The sequence below is a fragment of the Oryx dammah genome, unplaced genomic scaffold (genome assembly GCF_014754425.2).
Source record: "Oryx dammah isolate SB20612 unplaced genomic scaffold, SCBI_Odam_1.1 HiC_scaffold_4, whole genome shotgun sequence".
In the NCBI taxonomy this organism is placed as follows: Eukaryota; Metazoa; Chordata; class Mammalia; order Artiodactyla; family Bovidae; genus Oryx; species Oryx dammah.
The window spans coordinates 59,541,436-59,557,933 of NW_024070188.1; the positions used below are offsets into that span (position 1 = coordinate 59,541,436).

At 41.9% G+C, this 16,498-nt stretch overlaps 1 protein-coding gene across 1 annotated transcript in view; it reads right to left on the bottom strand.

Moving 5' to 3' along the window:
* SGK1 (serum/glucocorticoid regulated kinase 1) overlaps positions 1–15,811 on the bottom strand; it is a 110,096-nt gene extending 94,285 nt beyond the window's left edge. Inside the window, exon 1 of the mRNA XM_040239270.1 lies at positions 15,493–15,811. Coding sequence (XP_040095204.1) covers positions 15,493–15,561 — 69 coding nt within the window. The 5' untranslated portion in view covers positions 15,562–15,811. The remainder of the gene's footprint in view (positions 1–15,492) is intronic.
* Positions 15,812–16,498: the final 687 nt, after the last annotated feature.

A 16,498-nucleotide genomic window follows, 5' to 3' on the forward strand; every position in this document is an offset into this window, starting at 1 on the left:
TTGGCTCAGATGGAAAGAATCCACCTGCAATGTGGGAGGCCTGGGTTTGATCCCTGGGTTGGGAAGATCCCCTGGAGAACGGCATGGCAACCCACTCCAGGATTCTTGCCTGGGGAATCCCCATGGATAGAGGAGCCTGGTGGGCTACAGTCCATGGGGTCACAGAATTGGACATGACTGAGAGACTAAGCTACTTTTTTTTTTTTTTTTAATTTTTTAAGCTACTTTTTAGTGTAACTCAGAATGTTTTGATTTTAGAAGTTTAGAGGTGGGACTTCCCTGGTGGTCTAGTGGCTCAGACTCCATGCTCCCATTGCAGGGGGTCTGAGTTCAAAACCTGGTCACAGGGAACTAGATCCTGCATGCTGCAACTAAAGATCTTGCATGTGCAAGGAAGATGAAAGATCCCACATGCTGCAACTAAGACTTTATGCTGCCAAATGCATAAATTAAAAAAAATGTTTAGAGATAAAATCAATACAATTGGACACAATTTGGAAAAATTACACTATGACTCAATGGCACAAATAGAAATATTTAATAGTAGTAAAAGTAAATTGCCTCTCTTTCCACTGAGAGGTGAAGTCTATATTTTCACGTCTCCAATCTGAACTGGCCCTGTGGCTTTCTTAATGAATCAAATGCAGTGGAAGTCACACTGTAGAACCTCCAAGTCTGGGCCTTATGAGATTGGCAGATTCCACTTTTCTCTTAGAATATATCCTCTCAGAAGCCATTGGCCCTTTAAGAAGTTTGACCATCTTAAGCCCATGATGCTGTGCGGAAAGTCAAGCTACATGAAGAGAGAGAGAGGCCAACAGAGGAGCAATGAAGAACTAGATACGAGAGTGAAGTTTTCTTGAACTTTCCCGCCCAGCCTAGCCACCAGCTGAACGCAGCCCAGGAAAGGACCCAGCCAACATCATGGAACGGAGCCACGAATGACTCTAGTCAACCTGAATTCCTAATCCATAGGATCATAAGCCAAAAAAAAAGAAGAAAAAATGGGGGGGGGATGATTTCAGCATTCAATTTGGGGTATTTTTTTGAGGGGGGTTATTTTGTTATGCAACAATAGACAACAGAAATATAGTATACTTTAGGGGGAAAAATGTATACTCTGTTTTGGTGGGACAGAGAATAAACTACTACTACTACTACTAAGTTGCTTCAGTCGTGTCCGACTCTATGCGACCCCACAGACGGCAGCCCACCAGGCTCCTCCATCCCTGGGATTCTCCAGGCAAGAACACGGGAGTGGGTTGCCATTCCTTCTCCAATGCATGGAAGTGAAAAGTGAAAGTGAAGTCGCTCAGCCGTGTCCGACTCTTAGCGACCCCATGGACTGCACCCCACCATGCTCCTCCATTCCTAGTTTTGAGTCCCAGTGGCTTATGTAGGACAGCCAAGATGATAAACCCATTAGCTCTGTGGCCCAGTGGTTAATTTCATTAAGTCTGAAGCAAGCAGCATTGTCAAGAGGAAAAACTCAGCAGAGAAGCACTTCATAGTTTAGAACTACATTTTCTCCCGTGTATGCTGTGTATTATCATAGTGATGCATCAGAGTAATCATTATCCACTTTTTAATGGTTGGAACTCATCCTTGATAGGTCCTTTTTGCTTTTTTCTTTATATTATATACACCATCTATCTTGATTTAGAGACTATCTGAGGCAGGTTACAGTGAGAAACAACAGAATTAAAATAAAAACACAAGCTCAAAACCAACTTCAGCAACTGAGAAGTCATTTCTGAAGATTTGTCTAATTTTTTCACTGAAATTTACCTTTAAATTTAGCTTTGAGTTTCCTGGCAACTGAGGCAAACCTGTGGGATTATATCATGCTAACTGTGATTTGTTTCAGAAAAGAAGAATCTTTCGCCTACTGCTAAATTATAAGGGCAATTTATTATGTGGATCTCTTCACAGGGAACAGTAAATGATAGGAAAAAAAAAAAAAACAAAACACAAAAATCTAGCTTCCAAAGAAATGTCATTTAGAATACAAATATGTCTCAGACTCGGAGTGTTCACATATGCCTCCATTTAAAACAAAGCAGAATTAAATATAAGGGACTTTTCATTTCAATAGGGGTTTTAAGATTAACACCTCTCTCCCATTATCAGAATTTCATAATATCCTATCTTTTTGTTTCAATTTATTTTTGAATAAATAAATTGGATTTATTGATAACCCTCCCAGTCCCAAGGATTTATTGATAACCCTCCCAGTGCCAAGCCCTGAGGGTAAAATTGGAAGCAAAAGAGAGAGAAGGTCCTTGTCCTCATAGAGATCATAGTTCAGGAAAGTGAAAGTGAAAGTAAAGTCGTTCAGTCATGTCTGACTCTTTGTGACTCCATGGACTGTAACCTACGAGGTTCCTCCATCCATGGAATTTTCCAGGCAAGAGTACTGGAGCGGGTTGCCATTTCCTTTGCCAGGGGATCTTCCCAACCCAGGGATTGAACCTGGAACTCCTGCATTGCAAGCAGATGCTTTTACCCTTTGAGCCATAGTCCAGGAGGATATTAATTAATGTTAAGGATGTTAATTAAATAGCTACACCAATATGTGATTACAGATTTACAAGTGCCATAATCAAAAGTACAAGGCATTATAAAGAGTATATACCAAGTTCCTGGGGATGGGGTAAGATGGGGAGACTGAAGGTAAATATAATTTCTTTTTCTCTTATTTTTAATTGAAGTATAGTTGGTTTACAATGTTGTGTTAGTTTTAAGTATACAGTAAAGTGATTCAGTTATATATAATTTTTTAGATTCTTTTCCCTTATAGATTATTACAAGATAATTGGGTTTAGTCCCCTGTGCTATATAGTAGGTACTTGTTAAAGGAAGATATAATTTTTATATCTGCATTCCTACCATAATGCCTAACACATATAGCTCAATTCATGTTGGCTGCTGACGATGATAATACAAAAAAAAAAAATGGAGGTAGTTTCAACACTGATTCTGAACCTGTTATTTGAAAGATAATGACTTTAGAAAGAAAGACAATGCTAGAAATTTTCATTGTTCTGATTTTTGGAAAAGAATAAAATACATAACGAAAGAGCTGTCAAGATATCAGATTAAAAAATTCCATCTAATTGAGATTAGGTCCAAGGGTTACTCTCAGATGACTGATTTAATGTGTTTCCTTTGTCCTAGAAGACTAATTATTAGCAATGGCTTCCACATCTTATTAGTGGCAAGGTGAGAAGGTATGTGCCCTTTTACGTAGAAACTGACTAATAGACAAATAAATTAGATATGACTGCTTTGTCAAAGCTGATAAGCAAGGCCCTGTATATAGGAAGTGCTAAGTCCTGGTTTTTACTATGTAACATTTAATCTTTTAGGTTAAGTGGTTGGAAGAGAGAGCAATTATATTGATATTGTTCAGAGAAATTCATTTAGAGATCATTATTGTTTAGTTGTAAGCTCTTTGATGCTGTATTAGACATCTTATCAGCCATCAAGCTCCTAAAGCTTTATTACATAACATTTAGCAGCATTTTTTTCCTCTAAATTACTACTTACTTCTAACACATCCCCATATTTTTAAAAACATATTCTCATGTACCAGACCCCTGTATATAACCTGATACTCTCCAGTGTGATAGATTTCCTGCAATATTGTTTCCTAGAATTTACAAATGATTTTGACAAAGTAAAAAAATTATACCTTAGAGCCCATCCTGTTGGGATGTTCTCCATTTCACATATAACTGAAACTTCAATGATCAAGAAAAACTTTGGTCATGGGTTGAACTATGTCCAGCTCCCAAATTATTATATTGAAATTCTAACCTTAGAACTTCAGAATGTGAACTTATTTGGAGATAGAGTCTTTACAAAGGTAATCAAGTTAAAATAAGGTGGCCCTAATCCAACTTACTAATGTCCTTATAAAGGGCTTCCCAGGTGGCGATAGGGCAAAGAGTCCACTTGCCAACGCAGCAGATGCATCCCCTGGGGAAGGAAACGGCAACTCGCTCCAGTGTTCCTACCTGGAAAATTTCATGGACAGAGGAGCCTGGCAGGCTACAGTCCATGAGCTGCAAAGAGTCAGACACAGCTGAGTGACGGAGCACACACACAATGTCCTTGCAAGAAGGGAAAATTTGGACAGATAAATACAGAGGGAAGATATAGGGAGAAGACGGCCATCCACAAGCACAGAAGAGAGGCCTGGAACAGACCCTTTCCTTGCAGCCCTCAGGAGGAACCAACTTTGCTGACCCCTTCCTCTGAAACTTTTAGCTTCCGGAACTGTGAGGCAATACAATTGATTGCTTAAGCCACTCAGTTTGTGGTAGTTTGTTGTGGTAGCGCTAAGACACTGATACAAATTCTATTTCAATGAAAATCAAAGATAGTGTCTGGAAGCTTTTCTTACTTCTCACCCAGAGATGAATTAGAAATTCTATAATCTACTTCCATGAATTAAGTGCCATAGATGTCTTTAATCATGGAAAACTGAGATCATGGCATTCAGTCCCATGACTTCATGGCAAATAGTTGGGGAAACAATGGAAACAATGACAAACTTTATTTTCTTGGGCTCCAAATTCACTGCAGATGGTGACTGCAGCCATGATATTAAAAGATACTTGCTCCTTGGGAAAACAGCTATGACCCACCTAGACGGCATATTAAAAAGCAGAGACATTACTTTGCCAACAAAAGTCCATCTAGTCAAAGCTATGGTTTTTTCCAGTAGTCATGTATGGTGGTCCCTTGGACTGCAAGGAGACCCAACCAGCCCATTCTGAAGGAGATCAACCCTGGGATTTCTTTGGAAGGAATGATACTAAAGCTGAAACTCCAGTACTTTGGCCACCTCATGAGAAGAGTTGACTCATTCGAAAAGACTCTGATGCTGGGAGGGATTGGGGGCAGGAGGAAAAGGGGACGACCGAGGATGAGATGGCTGGATGGCATCACGGACTCGATGGACGCGAGTCTGAGTGAACTCCGGGAGTTGGTGATGGACAGGGAGGCCTGGCGTGCTGCGATTCATGGGGTCACAAAGAGTCGGACACGACTGAGCGACTGAACTGAACTAACCTGTATGGTGGTGAGAGTTGGACTGTAAAGAAAGCTGAGTGCCGAAGAACTGATGCTTTTGAATTGCAGTATTGAAAAGACTCTTGAGCGTCCCTTGGACTGCAAGGAGATCCAACCAGTCAATCCTAAAGGAAACCAGTCCTGAATATTCACTGGAAGGACTGATGCTGAAGCGGAAACCTCAATACTTTGGCCTCCTGATGTGAAGAACTGACTCACTGGAAAAGCCCCAAGATTGAAGGCAGGAGGAGAAGGGGATGACAGAGGATGAGATGGTTGGGTGGCATCACCGACTTGATGGACATGAGTTTGAGCAAGCTCTGGGAATTGGTGATGGACAGGGAAGCCTGGCCTGTTGCGGTCCATGGGGTTGCAGAGTCAGACACGACTGAGCAACTAAACTGAACTGACTAATATCTTTGATAGCTCTTAACTCCTTAAGCTCTACAATTCCGTTAAACATATTCTTCAGTAAAACACTAATACTTCCCTGGTGGCTCAGACGGTAAAGCGTCTGCCTACAATGCGGGAGACCCGGGTTCAATCCCTGGGTGGGGAAGATCTCCTGGAGAAGGAAATGGCAAACCACTCCAGTATTCTTGCCTGGAAAGTCGCATGGATGGTGGAACCTGGTAGGCTACCGTCCATGGGGTCGCAAAGAGTCGGACACGACTGAGCAACTTCACTTTCACTTTCAGTATATTCATTCAGCTTTTCTTGTTATTACAAGGATATTAAAAAGAATCGTTTACATCTAACAGCATAAAAATACCAACCCAATCATCAAAATAGAATCCAGTTTCAAGTTCTGTGCTCAAATCTAGTTTCTACCAAGCCTGACCAAACAACATTGTTTCACTACCTGTGTTAGAGTATTTTAATTCATTAATGCCTTGGGTTCTAGTTCTTCTTCACTTTTATGGGTTGCCATGTCAGCACTATTTAAAGCAGTGAAAAATGGACACTAAGATTTTCTTTAAATTCTTTCTCATTATCAATGCCCTCTCTGTTTCACCGAGTATTGTTATTATAATTACACTTCATCTGCCCTCCCCCAGTCCTTTTGCTTTTATTGATCCATTAAACACATACTACTGACATGTTTACTACATATTATACTATTATGTACCAGACACTCAGGGAAAGCTCTGAATAAAACAGAAAAAATCTCTGGGCTCAGGGAGTTTATATTCTAGGTTTTAGAGAAGCTACAAGAGACTGTAAAGAGAGTTCATTTTTAATGCCTTTACTTTCATACTACCTCTCTACTGTTTTGTTACTTAGCTTTACTTGAATCTTTTTAAATACTCTAGAAGCTACATACTCAGTTTTCTTTCTTACACTTTTTTTCCCCCACAAATAACCCAAATTAGTACTGATCTAGAAAGATTTAGGTTTCAAAGGATATTCAATTTTCAGAAAGAGCAATCTATAGAAAAGATATTTGTGACTAGAAAACGTTGAAAATACATATTTTTCCATATCAAACGATTTTATATTTTTTCCTTCTTGGAATATTTTAAAGTCGGTTCCACAAAAATTTGAGTCTTAAAATGTTTTAACTATTTGGGGGCCCTTTTTACCTTGCTATTTCTATAAACTAATATCTTGGAGCTGTCAGGATCTTTGATACTGGCTGATTTCACTCTACCAGGCTCGGAGGTGGCAAGATATTCCTGAAGCCACTGCATGAGAAGAACACAGGTTCCCTGTTTCCTGTGGAACACGAGTCTAGGGATATTTTCTGTCAAGCTTTACTCTCTTTGGCCTTGATGTGATCCTATCTTTCAGAGACAGGAGAGAGACGGAGAGGGGTGGAGGGAGAAAAGGAAAAAAAGAAGAGGAGGGCTAGAGGAAGAGAAAAAGAAAAGAAACTTATGACTAGTCATCCCCCAAACAAAAGCATTTTGAGTGACTGCCCTGACTTAGGAGGACAAAAGAGACCAAGGTGACCCCCATGCTATAAAAATAGCTCAGCGGACTCTTCCCAGAAAAATGTCACAGCAGGCTCTGGAAAGCAATTAGAGTAATATTTTGGCATCTTGCATCACCAAGGGGAAGATTCTCCTGCCGTCCTAGTTACAGCCTTGATTTTCATTTCTCTTTGTTGTAAATACTTATGAAATCATTTCAGAATGCTGCGAAGAAATAGGTGTGAGAGAAAACAAACACTAATAGTAATCCTGTCCGCAAATGCCGGAGCCGCTGCAGAAAGAAGCCAAGGCAGCACCTAGCCCGCCTGGCTGGCTGCCCTCTCCATCACCCTCCTCGTGCCTCCTTCTCCTCTTCCTCCTACACAGAAGCTTTCAAAATTTGCTAGCTCACTGTGTAGGCTGCCAGAGGAAGCTGGCCAATGGCTGGGGCCACCTGCCCTTGACCAAGGATCTGGGGAGGTGGCTGGCAGATGACTTTCTTGTTCCCAGCTCTGGCGGATGCATTGAATCTAAGGAACTGGGCAGCCTGCTTTTCTGCTAGGAAGGATTGGACTTCTGAAGGATGGGACTCTCCAGAGAAGTAGTCGCCACTGCTCCAGTTAAAGCCCTTTGAGAAACTGTATGCCTTGTGAATTTAGCTTTCTTCAACTCCATGCAAGGGATAAACATCCTTACCCCATCATTGGTGGAGACTCTATGCTCCAAGCTAGGAACCAAGGTTCTAGTTAGCAGGTAGGAAACAGCATCCCATGTAAGTCAGGAGGCTTCTCCTTATCTGCCAGTGTTAAGAACATTGACTTCAGGAATTCCCTGGTGGTCCAACGGTTAAGACTCAGCATTTTCACTGCTGTGGCCTGGGGTTTAATCCCTGGTCAGGTAACTAAGATCCCACAAGCTTTGAGGCATGGCCGGGGCGGGGTGGAAAAAAAGTATTGCTTAACTGTTTGGATTAACTAGTGTGCATAAAAATATATCACACTTTAAAAAAGATAACATCATGATATTTCCTTTAATAAAAAACTATCTTTAGCTTCACTTAAATTACTGATTAAGCTTTTCTATCCATTCAGTTTCTATCAGTTCTTCCCCTTACACTTCTATAATCAGAAATCTCCAAATGAGGGCATGTGTTTCCATGACTCGCCATGCTCATTTTAGATTTGCTTTATCTTGTTAAGCATTTATAGATCATAAGATATGGGTGCGTTCAGAATGTTTCTTACAACAGTTTATGTGTACTTGTTCTGCAAAAAGTGGAACTTTTAAGGAACTCACTTTCCTTTCACAATATTTTCGAAGCATTGTGGCGGAATGAGAGCCTAACTATCCTGGGCTTTCTTGAGAACTGCCAAAGTGACAAATATCTGCTACTCCTTACCTGTGTACTGTGCTACTGAAGAATCATCCTCCAGCCCAACCTAACCTAACCAGTCCCTGCTCCAGTCCAACCCCCCTAAGACTCACTGTGCAAAGCAGAAAAAACCTCTTCAAAATTCTCTTCACACTAAGGGGCTCCTGAGATCACATTGAAAAATGAGGAAAAACCATAATAATTGGGAAGGTGCTTTAAGGATTCTAGGTAAGAGAGTATACAATGCATAACGGATAGTGCTGAACTCAGTGATTAATACTAATACAAAATCAAAAGAGAGTAGTGGATCATGGATCATCACTGTGTCTGTCTTGTTTGTCCTGACAAGAAAATCATTACAGAAAAGAAGTTGTGGTGTGGGCACTGATCATTAAATGAGCTGAGTTCAAGGTTCCCTGCCAGCTGCTAAGTGTAGTGACAACTTGTCTTCAAGTTGGATTTAAGTTATTTTTCAAAGTCCTCACATATATTATCCACATCTAAACACAGAAGTAAAATGCATTACCTTCCTAAGCCATTCATCTATCTCAAGACAGAAACAGGAGGACAAGGCAACCACTTAGGGATCACTTAATACAAGGATTCATTGATTTATTTGATTCATACGTTCACTTAACAAATATGGTTTGACTAGTAAGGAATATAGAACTGGCTCAGATGGCAAAGAATCTGCCTGCAGTGCAGGAGACCCAGATTTGATTCTTGGGTTGGGAAGATCCCCTGTAGAAGGGAATGGCTACCCACTCCATTATTCTTGCCTGGAGAAGTCCATGGACAGAGAAGCCCGGCGGGCTATAGTCCATTGGGTCATGAGGAGTCAGACATGACTGAGCAGCTAACACGCACACACAGGAGGGGATATAGAGAACAAGGTAACGGGTTCTCTATCCTTAAGGACCTTCCTGCCCTATGGGAGCTCCAGGTGGGTCCTGCGGTTACAGCACAGGGTGACTGCGGTTGTGTTCTATGCCCTCGAGTGCACACGGGTGACTCACATGGCTCGGACTTTAGCTACTTCTGAAGAGAGTACAGCAGAAGCCATTGGCATCTCCACTGTGGTTTCAGGAAAGTGAAAGGAAAGTCACTCAGTCGTGTCCGACTCTTTGCGACCCTATGGACTGTAGCCTACCAGGCTTCTTCATTCATGGGATTTTCCAGGCAAGAGTACCGGAGTGGGTTGCCTTTTCCTTCTCCGGGAATCTTCCCGACCCAAGGATCAAACCCAGGTCTCCTGCATTGCAGACAGACGCTTTACCCTCTGAGCCACCAGGGCTTCAGGAAGTATGATTAAATATATTTTGGATAAATCCAAGACAGACTTCTGATTCCTGCTGTCTTCCAGTGGGAAGTCATTCCAGGAGTCCAGTGGGAGACGTCATTCACCACAGCTGTGACCACCACGATCTCCCCACTTCCCTCCACCCCACATAATGCTCTCTGGATGGAATTTACATCCCTACGGAGGTGATTGTCTCACTGTCATTTACTGCAGTGGCTCAAATGGAAATACTGGTGGTGCTAAAGCTGACTGCCTGAATTTGGATTCTGGCTATACCTCTTTTAAGCACCATGACCTTGGACTGCTTACTCCTCTGACTCAGCTTCTTTGGCTGTGAAATGGGCATAACGGAGTGATTGTAACAATTATACCAGTAAAGTGTTATACTAGGAGGCTTGACCCTTAGGAAACATTCAGTAAACGCTAGCCCCCTGAGAAGATGTAAAGAGCTTCCCATAAAAAAAGGACTTCTATTATCATTCCAGTTCAGCTGCTTTCAGGAGTTGAAGGACACAGAAGCCTGGCGTGCCGCAGTCCATGGAGTCAAAAAGAGTCAGACACGACTTAGCGACTGAACAGCAACAAATAGAACAGTCAAGGGAAGTAAAATATAAAGGGATGAAGTTTTAGAAACGGTGGTGTAGAATAACTACTTCAGAGGAGGTTGATCTCATTTCTCTGCTCCTCTAGAAAAAAACATCATCACTAGCCTGAAACCCTTTGCTTTATTCTCCATCATTTTTAGAGAAAGGAGGAAGCTAGGGCCATCAGACCTCTTTAAGTCTCTTTTGACCACACTGGATTGTTTAGCATCACAGATAGGATGTGCAGTGGTGAAGGATAGAGACTTTGCAGCCATATGCTTTGATCCAACCCCTGACCCTCCCACAAACTAGCTGTATGATATAGGATTACTCTCTCTACCTTGGCCCACGACACTTCATCTACCATATTAGGATAACAATAGTATCTCCCATAGACTTTTCATGTTTGAGAAATTAAATGCATAACATACTTCAGCCTCTTAGAGCAGTGATCAACAATATTAGGGCTGTGTAAGTATGGTGGTGGTCAGTCTCTCAGTTGTGTCTGACTCTTTGTGACCCCATGAACTGTAACCCGCAAGGCTCCTCTTTCCATGAGATTTTTCAAACAAGAATACTCAAGTGGGTTACCATTTCCTACTCCAGAGGATCTTCCTGACCCAGGGATCAAATTCTGGTCTCCTGCATCTTCAGCACTAAACTTGAATTCTTTACCCCTGAGCCACCGCGGTAAGCATAGGTGATAGTCATTATAAAACATTGTCATTAGTAAAGAACAATGCAAAAGATTGATTGTTCAAATGCACAAAATCGTGATATACTGAGTCAAAACAAGTTCAACAAGAAGTGTTTTGTCAAAATTGGTGGTCACGAGGCAGTTAGTACTAGGAAGATGAACTGGGTTTTGTCCCTACTGTATTTCTTAAAGAATGAATGAATGAGGCCTGAAGAACTGAATCAGTTTGAGAGCATAAAAAAAAAAAAAAGACTCAATCTGGAAGTGAAAATCCTACCTGTGAGGAGTGGCTTAGCCCCATTTTAGTTGAGTAAGTGATTCACCTGCCAAGCACTCTTTCTACATCTTTAAAATAGGTAAGTCAATGCAAGAGTTTCTAAGGTGCATATTCCAAATCTAAAATTCCATCCTGCCTAGTTATCCTCTGAAATGTTATGAAAGATAATGTGATTCTGTCTTTAGAAGTCTTAAAAAGACCCTGATGCTGGGAAGTATTGAAGGCAGGAGGAGAAGGGGATGACAGAGGATGAGATGGTTGGATGGCATTACCGACTTGATGGACATGAGTTTGAGCAAGTTCTGGGAGTTGGTGAAGGATAAGGAATTCTGGCTTGCTGAAGTCTGTGGGGTCGCAGTCAGACATGACTGAGCGACTGAACTGAACTGATTTACATACCTGATTTAAGGAATTTCCAAAATGGGTTATCAAGTTGAACATAATCTCATTTTTGGTGTTTTCTGAGTCATAACACAGGCTTTCCTGGTGGCGCAGATGGTAAAGTATCTGCCTGCAATGCAGGAGACCCAGGTTCAATCTCTGGGTTGGGAAGATCCCCTAAAGAAGGGAATGGCTACCCACTCCAATATTCTTACCTGGAAAATTCCATAGACAGAGGAGCCTGGCAGGCTACAGTCCATGCAAGAATCTGAACCATGACCAAATCTTTAAATCCATGAAAATGGATTATCTTTAGCAAACCCTATACCTTTTAAAGCTCTTAGATTTTGACAATAAAACTGATAAGGACATTTTCCCATTTATCTTAAATGAATTTTTCAGAGATTCTAAGAATAAAGAATAATCCATAGGCATCTAATGTTAACTTATCATTAACACATACAGAATGGAAGTAGAATTCTTACCGAGTTTAGCTTAGCTATTCTCAACTAAATGAAATTAAGCTGATTTAGTTGAGCTTTTAAGACATGGCGGTGGCAAGCATAAATCCAAAGGATTTGGGGGAAGTAGCACCAGGACTGCCTTTCTTTAGATTGTGTTCCTTGAGGCTGGGTTCTCCAGAGCTGCCTCAGTCATGACTGAGGGTTGGAAAGAAGCTTCAAGAGAGTCAGCTGAGGACTAGTCCCCTTTGTATGTTTTATAAATTGCATAATGGCATAAAGATTTTACTTGGGGAGAAAAAAAGATTCTGTTATGGAAGAAAAAAGGGGGTGCGAGTGTGATTCAAAAATAGAAGGTCTGGATTAAGAACATGGGCTTTGGGTCAAGGAAAATTTAAATTTTGGCTCTGCTACTTTTTAGTTAAGTGATATTGGGCTGGTTGCTTAATCTCTCTTAAGCTGTGCTTTGCACATTTAATGTTTTCTTATTTCACAGGATGACTCTGAGGATTTCATGAGCTAATACCTATAAAGCACTTGACCCATAACTTCTAGAACATAGCAAGCTCTCAATAATTGGTGCTACACTTACTCTTCTAAATGAATCACAGGGTGGATCTTTCTGCCTTCCCTTTTGGGGACCTTCTTAGGCTTCTTGTGAAAGATCTCAGAGGCATAGGAAGCACTAGTTAAGCTTTCTGCCATCAAAATTTGGGTCCAAACCTCCAAGTTTTTAGTAAGCCCTAAAAAAATCTATGGGTTTTTTCCAAGATCTATTCATGGTTTAATGTGGGCATTGGACAAAGGTTCATTTTGTAAGACTGTCTAAGTAGGTTAAAAATAAAATATGCAGAAATCTGTGGAACTTCAACAATAGAATATAAGAAAAATGGATTATTCTTAGCTGAGAACAAAGGCATTCTAGTATATAAATGTGCATACAGCTGTATAGAGAAGATCTGGGAAAGATAGATGTAAACATTTACCTCTGGATAAGAAAGGCAGAGGGATTTACCTGGGTATTATCTTAATGTTTTACACATTTACTTAAATATCAGCTGTGTAGTTAAAGACCCCAAACAAACAAAGGAATAAAAAAGCAAAACCTATACCAAAGTCATGGTACAAACTGAAATGAACTTTCAGAAAAGATCATGTATGGACAAGAATCAAAGACTTTATCCCTTAGGGCCCTCCATGATTTGACACAAAGGCATATTCTGCTGTTTTGTCCTTGAAGAGTAAGGACAACAAGAGAGGAGGTTTCTGATACTATCTCCAGAAAATGATAGACCCAGATTCAAAGGCAGATGAAGCTGCGGGGCTGGATGCGTGTGTGCATGCTAAATCGCTTCAGTCGTGTCTGACTCTTTGGGACCCCATGGACTGTAGCCCACCAGGCTCCTCTGTCCATGGGATTCTCCAGGCAAGAATACTGGAGTGGGTTGCCAGGCTCTCCTCCAGGAGATCTTCCTGACTGAGGGATAGAACCCATGTCTCTTAGGTCTCCTACATATCTTGGTTTCACGTTCTTTCTCTCTGCAAGCACTCAGGTTAGACATCAGTACCCTGGCTAGTTCTTTGCAAAATGCAAGGTCTACAGAGGCAGCAACTGAAGGCTACTGTTAAATTCTGCTTTTAAGCAAAAAAGAAACTAGATAGTAAATTAACAGTTATTATAGCACATTTTGATAGCAAAGAAAATAAAAGAAAACTTAAAATCTACTTGACAGTTACTCAGTTGATTCAATATATCTGATTGAGAAGTATTAAAGTAAATAAATAAACACAAACCAAAAACCAAACAACCAAAAAAAAAAATCACCATCACTGTCCCCTCAGTACCACCAATCAATTAATTAAATGAGAGTAAAGAGTTTAATTAATTCATTTATTTAATTAATTAAATGAAAGTAAGGAGTTTAACTACTGAGTTATCAGCTATGGCATTTTTTATTTATTATCCAAACATTTGTTTACTGTGTTGGAAATTGTTTTTTTTTTACAAAGTGCTTTTTCCTTGGAAAGAAATATCTTGGCTATAGGAAAAATGAAGAAACATGGTGGACTCTGAGAAGTGGCACTGCCTTGCTCCAATTCAACTTGAGTCTCCTCCAGCGGGAGACCTCCTTGCCAGGTGCTGAGGCCTCCGGTGCAGAAGCCAGGACAACATGGGTTTTGCTTTGGTTTTAATGAATATGTTTTGACCCATGGACTTTAGGGAAGGTTTTGCTCGACTGAGGGGAATTCAGTCATAGGTGTGTGGGAAACTGTGTTAGCCCTCTGACCTGGACTGACAGGCTATTCCAGCCCTGCCTTCCCAGCTTGCCCACTGGGTGCAGGACGTAGTCCAGCCCAGTGTGTAGTTCACAGTGTTCTGTTGGTGGTTTAAGTGAAGGGCTGTGTTTCCAGAGCAGCACGGGAAAGACCTGAATGAAGGAACCGAGAATGAATGAACAGAATCATTTTGATGGACTTGCCCTAGGGTATCAAATAGACCAGGGCAGCTGGGGGCTGGAGGAAGCTGCTGTTGCTTAAGAAACGCTCCACAAGAATGTCAGTCATCAGTTGCTTAACAATCATTCATTTCTTACCTCTCACTTATGTATAAATTTGCAGATTTACGCAGACCACCAGTGGGACCATTACAATGAACTGAGTTTACTGTGAAATACAAGGAAAACCCGCTCCCTTTTCTTTGCTCATTTACAAGCAATGTACCATTAATGTCCCGAACGGAAGAACAAGAATTTAAGAAATAAAAATATACAGCAGCATAACCCCATATTATCACTTGAATTCACACTGCCCATGAAAGGCGGTTGTGCCAAGTAAAATTGAGGCAACCTGAAATAGAGGATTTAAAATGCTGGACTCCATCAGTTCTCTGAAAGGTCATTTTAGTCCTTTGCTATTTTTACCATAGATAGAGACTCAGCAAGTTATTGGCCAGATGAATCTGGGAAGCTGGAAGCTGCTGCTTCTGAGGCAGGAAGATGATAAAGCTGTACTTGAGACTGAGTGAATGAAAGGTGTGGGAAAAGTTGAAGCCTTCAAAGATGAGAGAGAGCAAGAGCGCACCACGGAATTAGTACCCAACCAAATTAACTAGCCAATAACTGTACCCAGGCGAATTCTCTTTGAAACTGTAATCTTGTGGCTTTGGTTGGGAAATTCCCATTCCCAGCTCTAAACATCTGGGACATCTCAGGCCCAACCCCCTCCTCCCAAAGCAACTCTGCCTAGGTGCCCTCACCCTCAAATCTGCATCAAGACAGGTCTATTTCCCAGCTGGACCACTGAGACCAGACACACACGACTTCCATTCTGGGCTTTGCCACCGAAACTCGGGCTTACCTCCGGCAAGCAATCAAAGGCATTTCAGACAAGAGCAGAAAACAAAAGAAGCAAACAAAACCCGTCCTTACCCGTTTCTTAAAAAATTGGAAGGCTGAGCATTTCTTGACTGGGAATCCATTCATGTCTTTGTTTACCATTTTCCACAGTGGGGAGTTCACGGTTAACAGATCCAGGGTGGCCCCCACCTGGTCAATGCATCTGGTTCCCGACTTGCCTCCTGGACTAGCTGACGAAGGCCGAGCGGGATGGAGAATGCAGCGCGGCTTAGGTTTTCACTCACACATTCTGCAGCACCGGCTGCTGCCGCAACCTCTCTCCGCTCTCAGTTTCCACCGACAGTGGCTCTTCTCTTTCCATCACTGCTCCGAAAGGCAGGCATCACCGCAACAGGACCCCAGGATGCCCCGGATTCCGAGGAGAGGCTCTGGCTGCTGCCCCGCAGGAGAAGGGCACCCCCTGCGCGCCCCCAGCTACCTGGCTGCTCTGCGGCGTGTGCACTGGGAGAGTCGCTCTGCTCCAGGTGATGCGCTTGTGGAGGCTGCCGGAGAGGAGAGCTGTTTTTGATTGTGCAAGTTCCAGTGGGAGCTGTATGTAGTTAAGCAGCTGAGAGAAGGAGTAAGAAAGAGCAGAAGCCAGAGGAAAGGGGGGGGGGGGGGGGGCGGGAGAGCCGCGCCAGAAAAGCAGAGGGAGAGGGAAAGCAGTGCTGGAAGACACAGCGATTCATGAATATCTGAGCAGCGCGGATGGAGAGTCGGCATCAGCGCAGGATGCACTGAAAAGCAGTTGACTCCCTTCGGGAGGTTTACTTTAATAGCTTTTTTCCCTTTTCTTTCTGTTGTTAGGATCCTTTAAATCAGATTTTCTTATAACATGCAGAATGTTTTAATTTTATGCTCATTGAAATTCTGTTGGTACATATTCCTGGGGGCGGGGAGGGGAGGGTTCTCAATGGAAATTTAATCAAATTTATTCCCGATCTGTCCAAATGCGGAGACAAAGTGTAACAATGGATGATCTCTCATTATGTAGAACCTTGCTAGTGTCCTCTTCCTACCTGTCATAATATAATAGGCA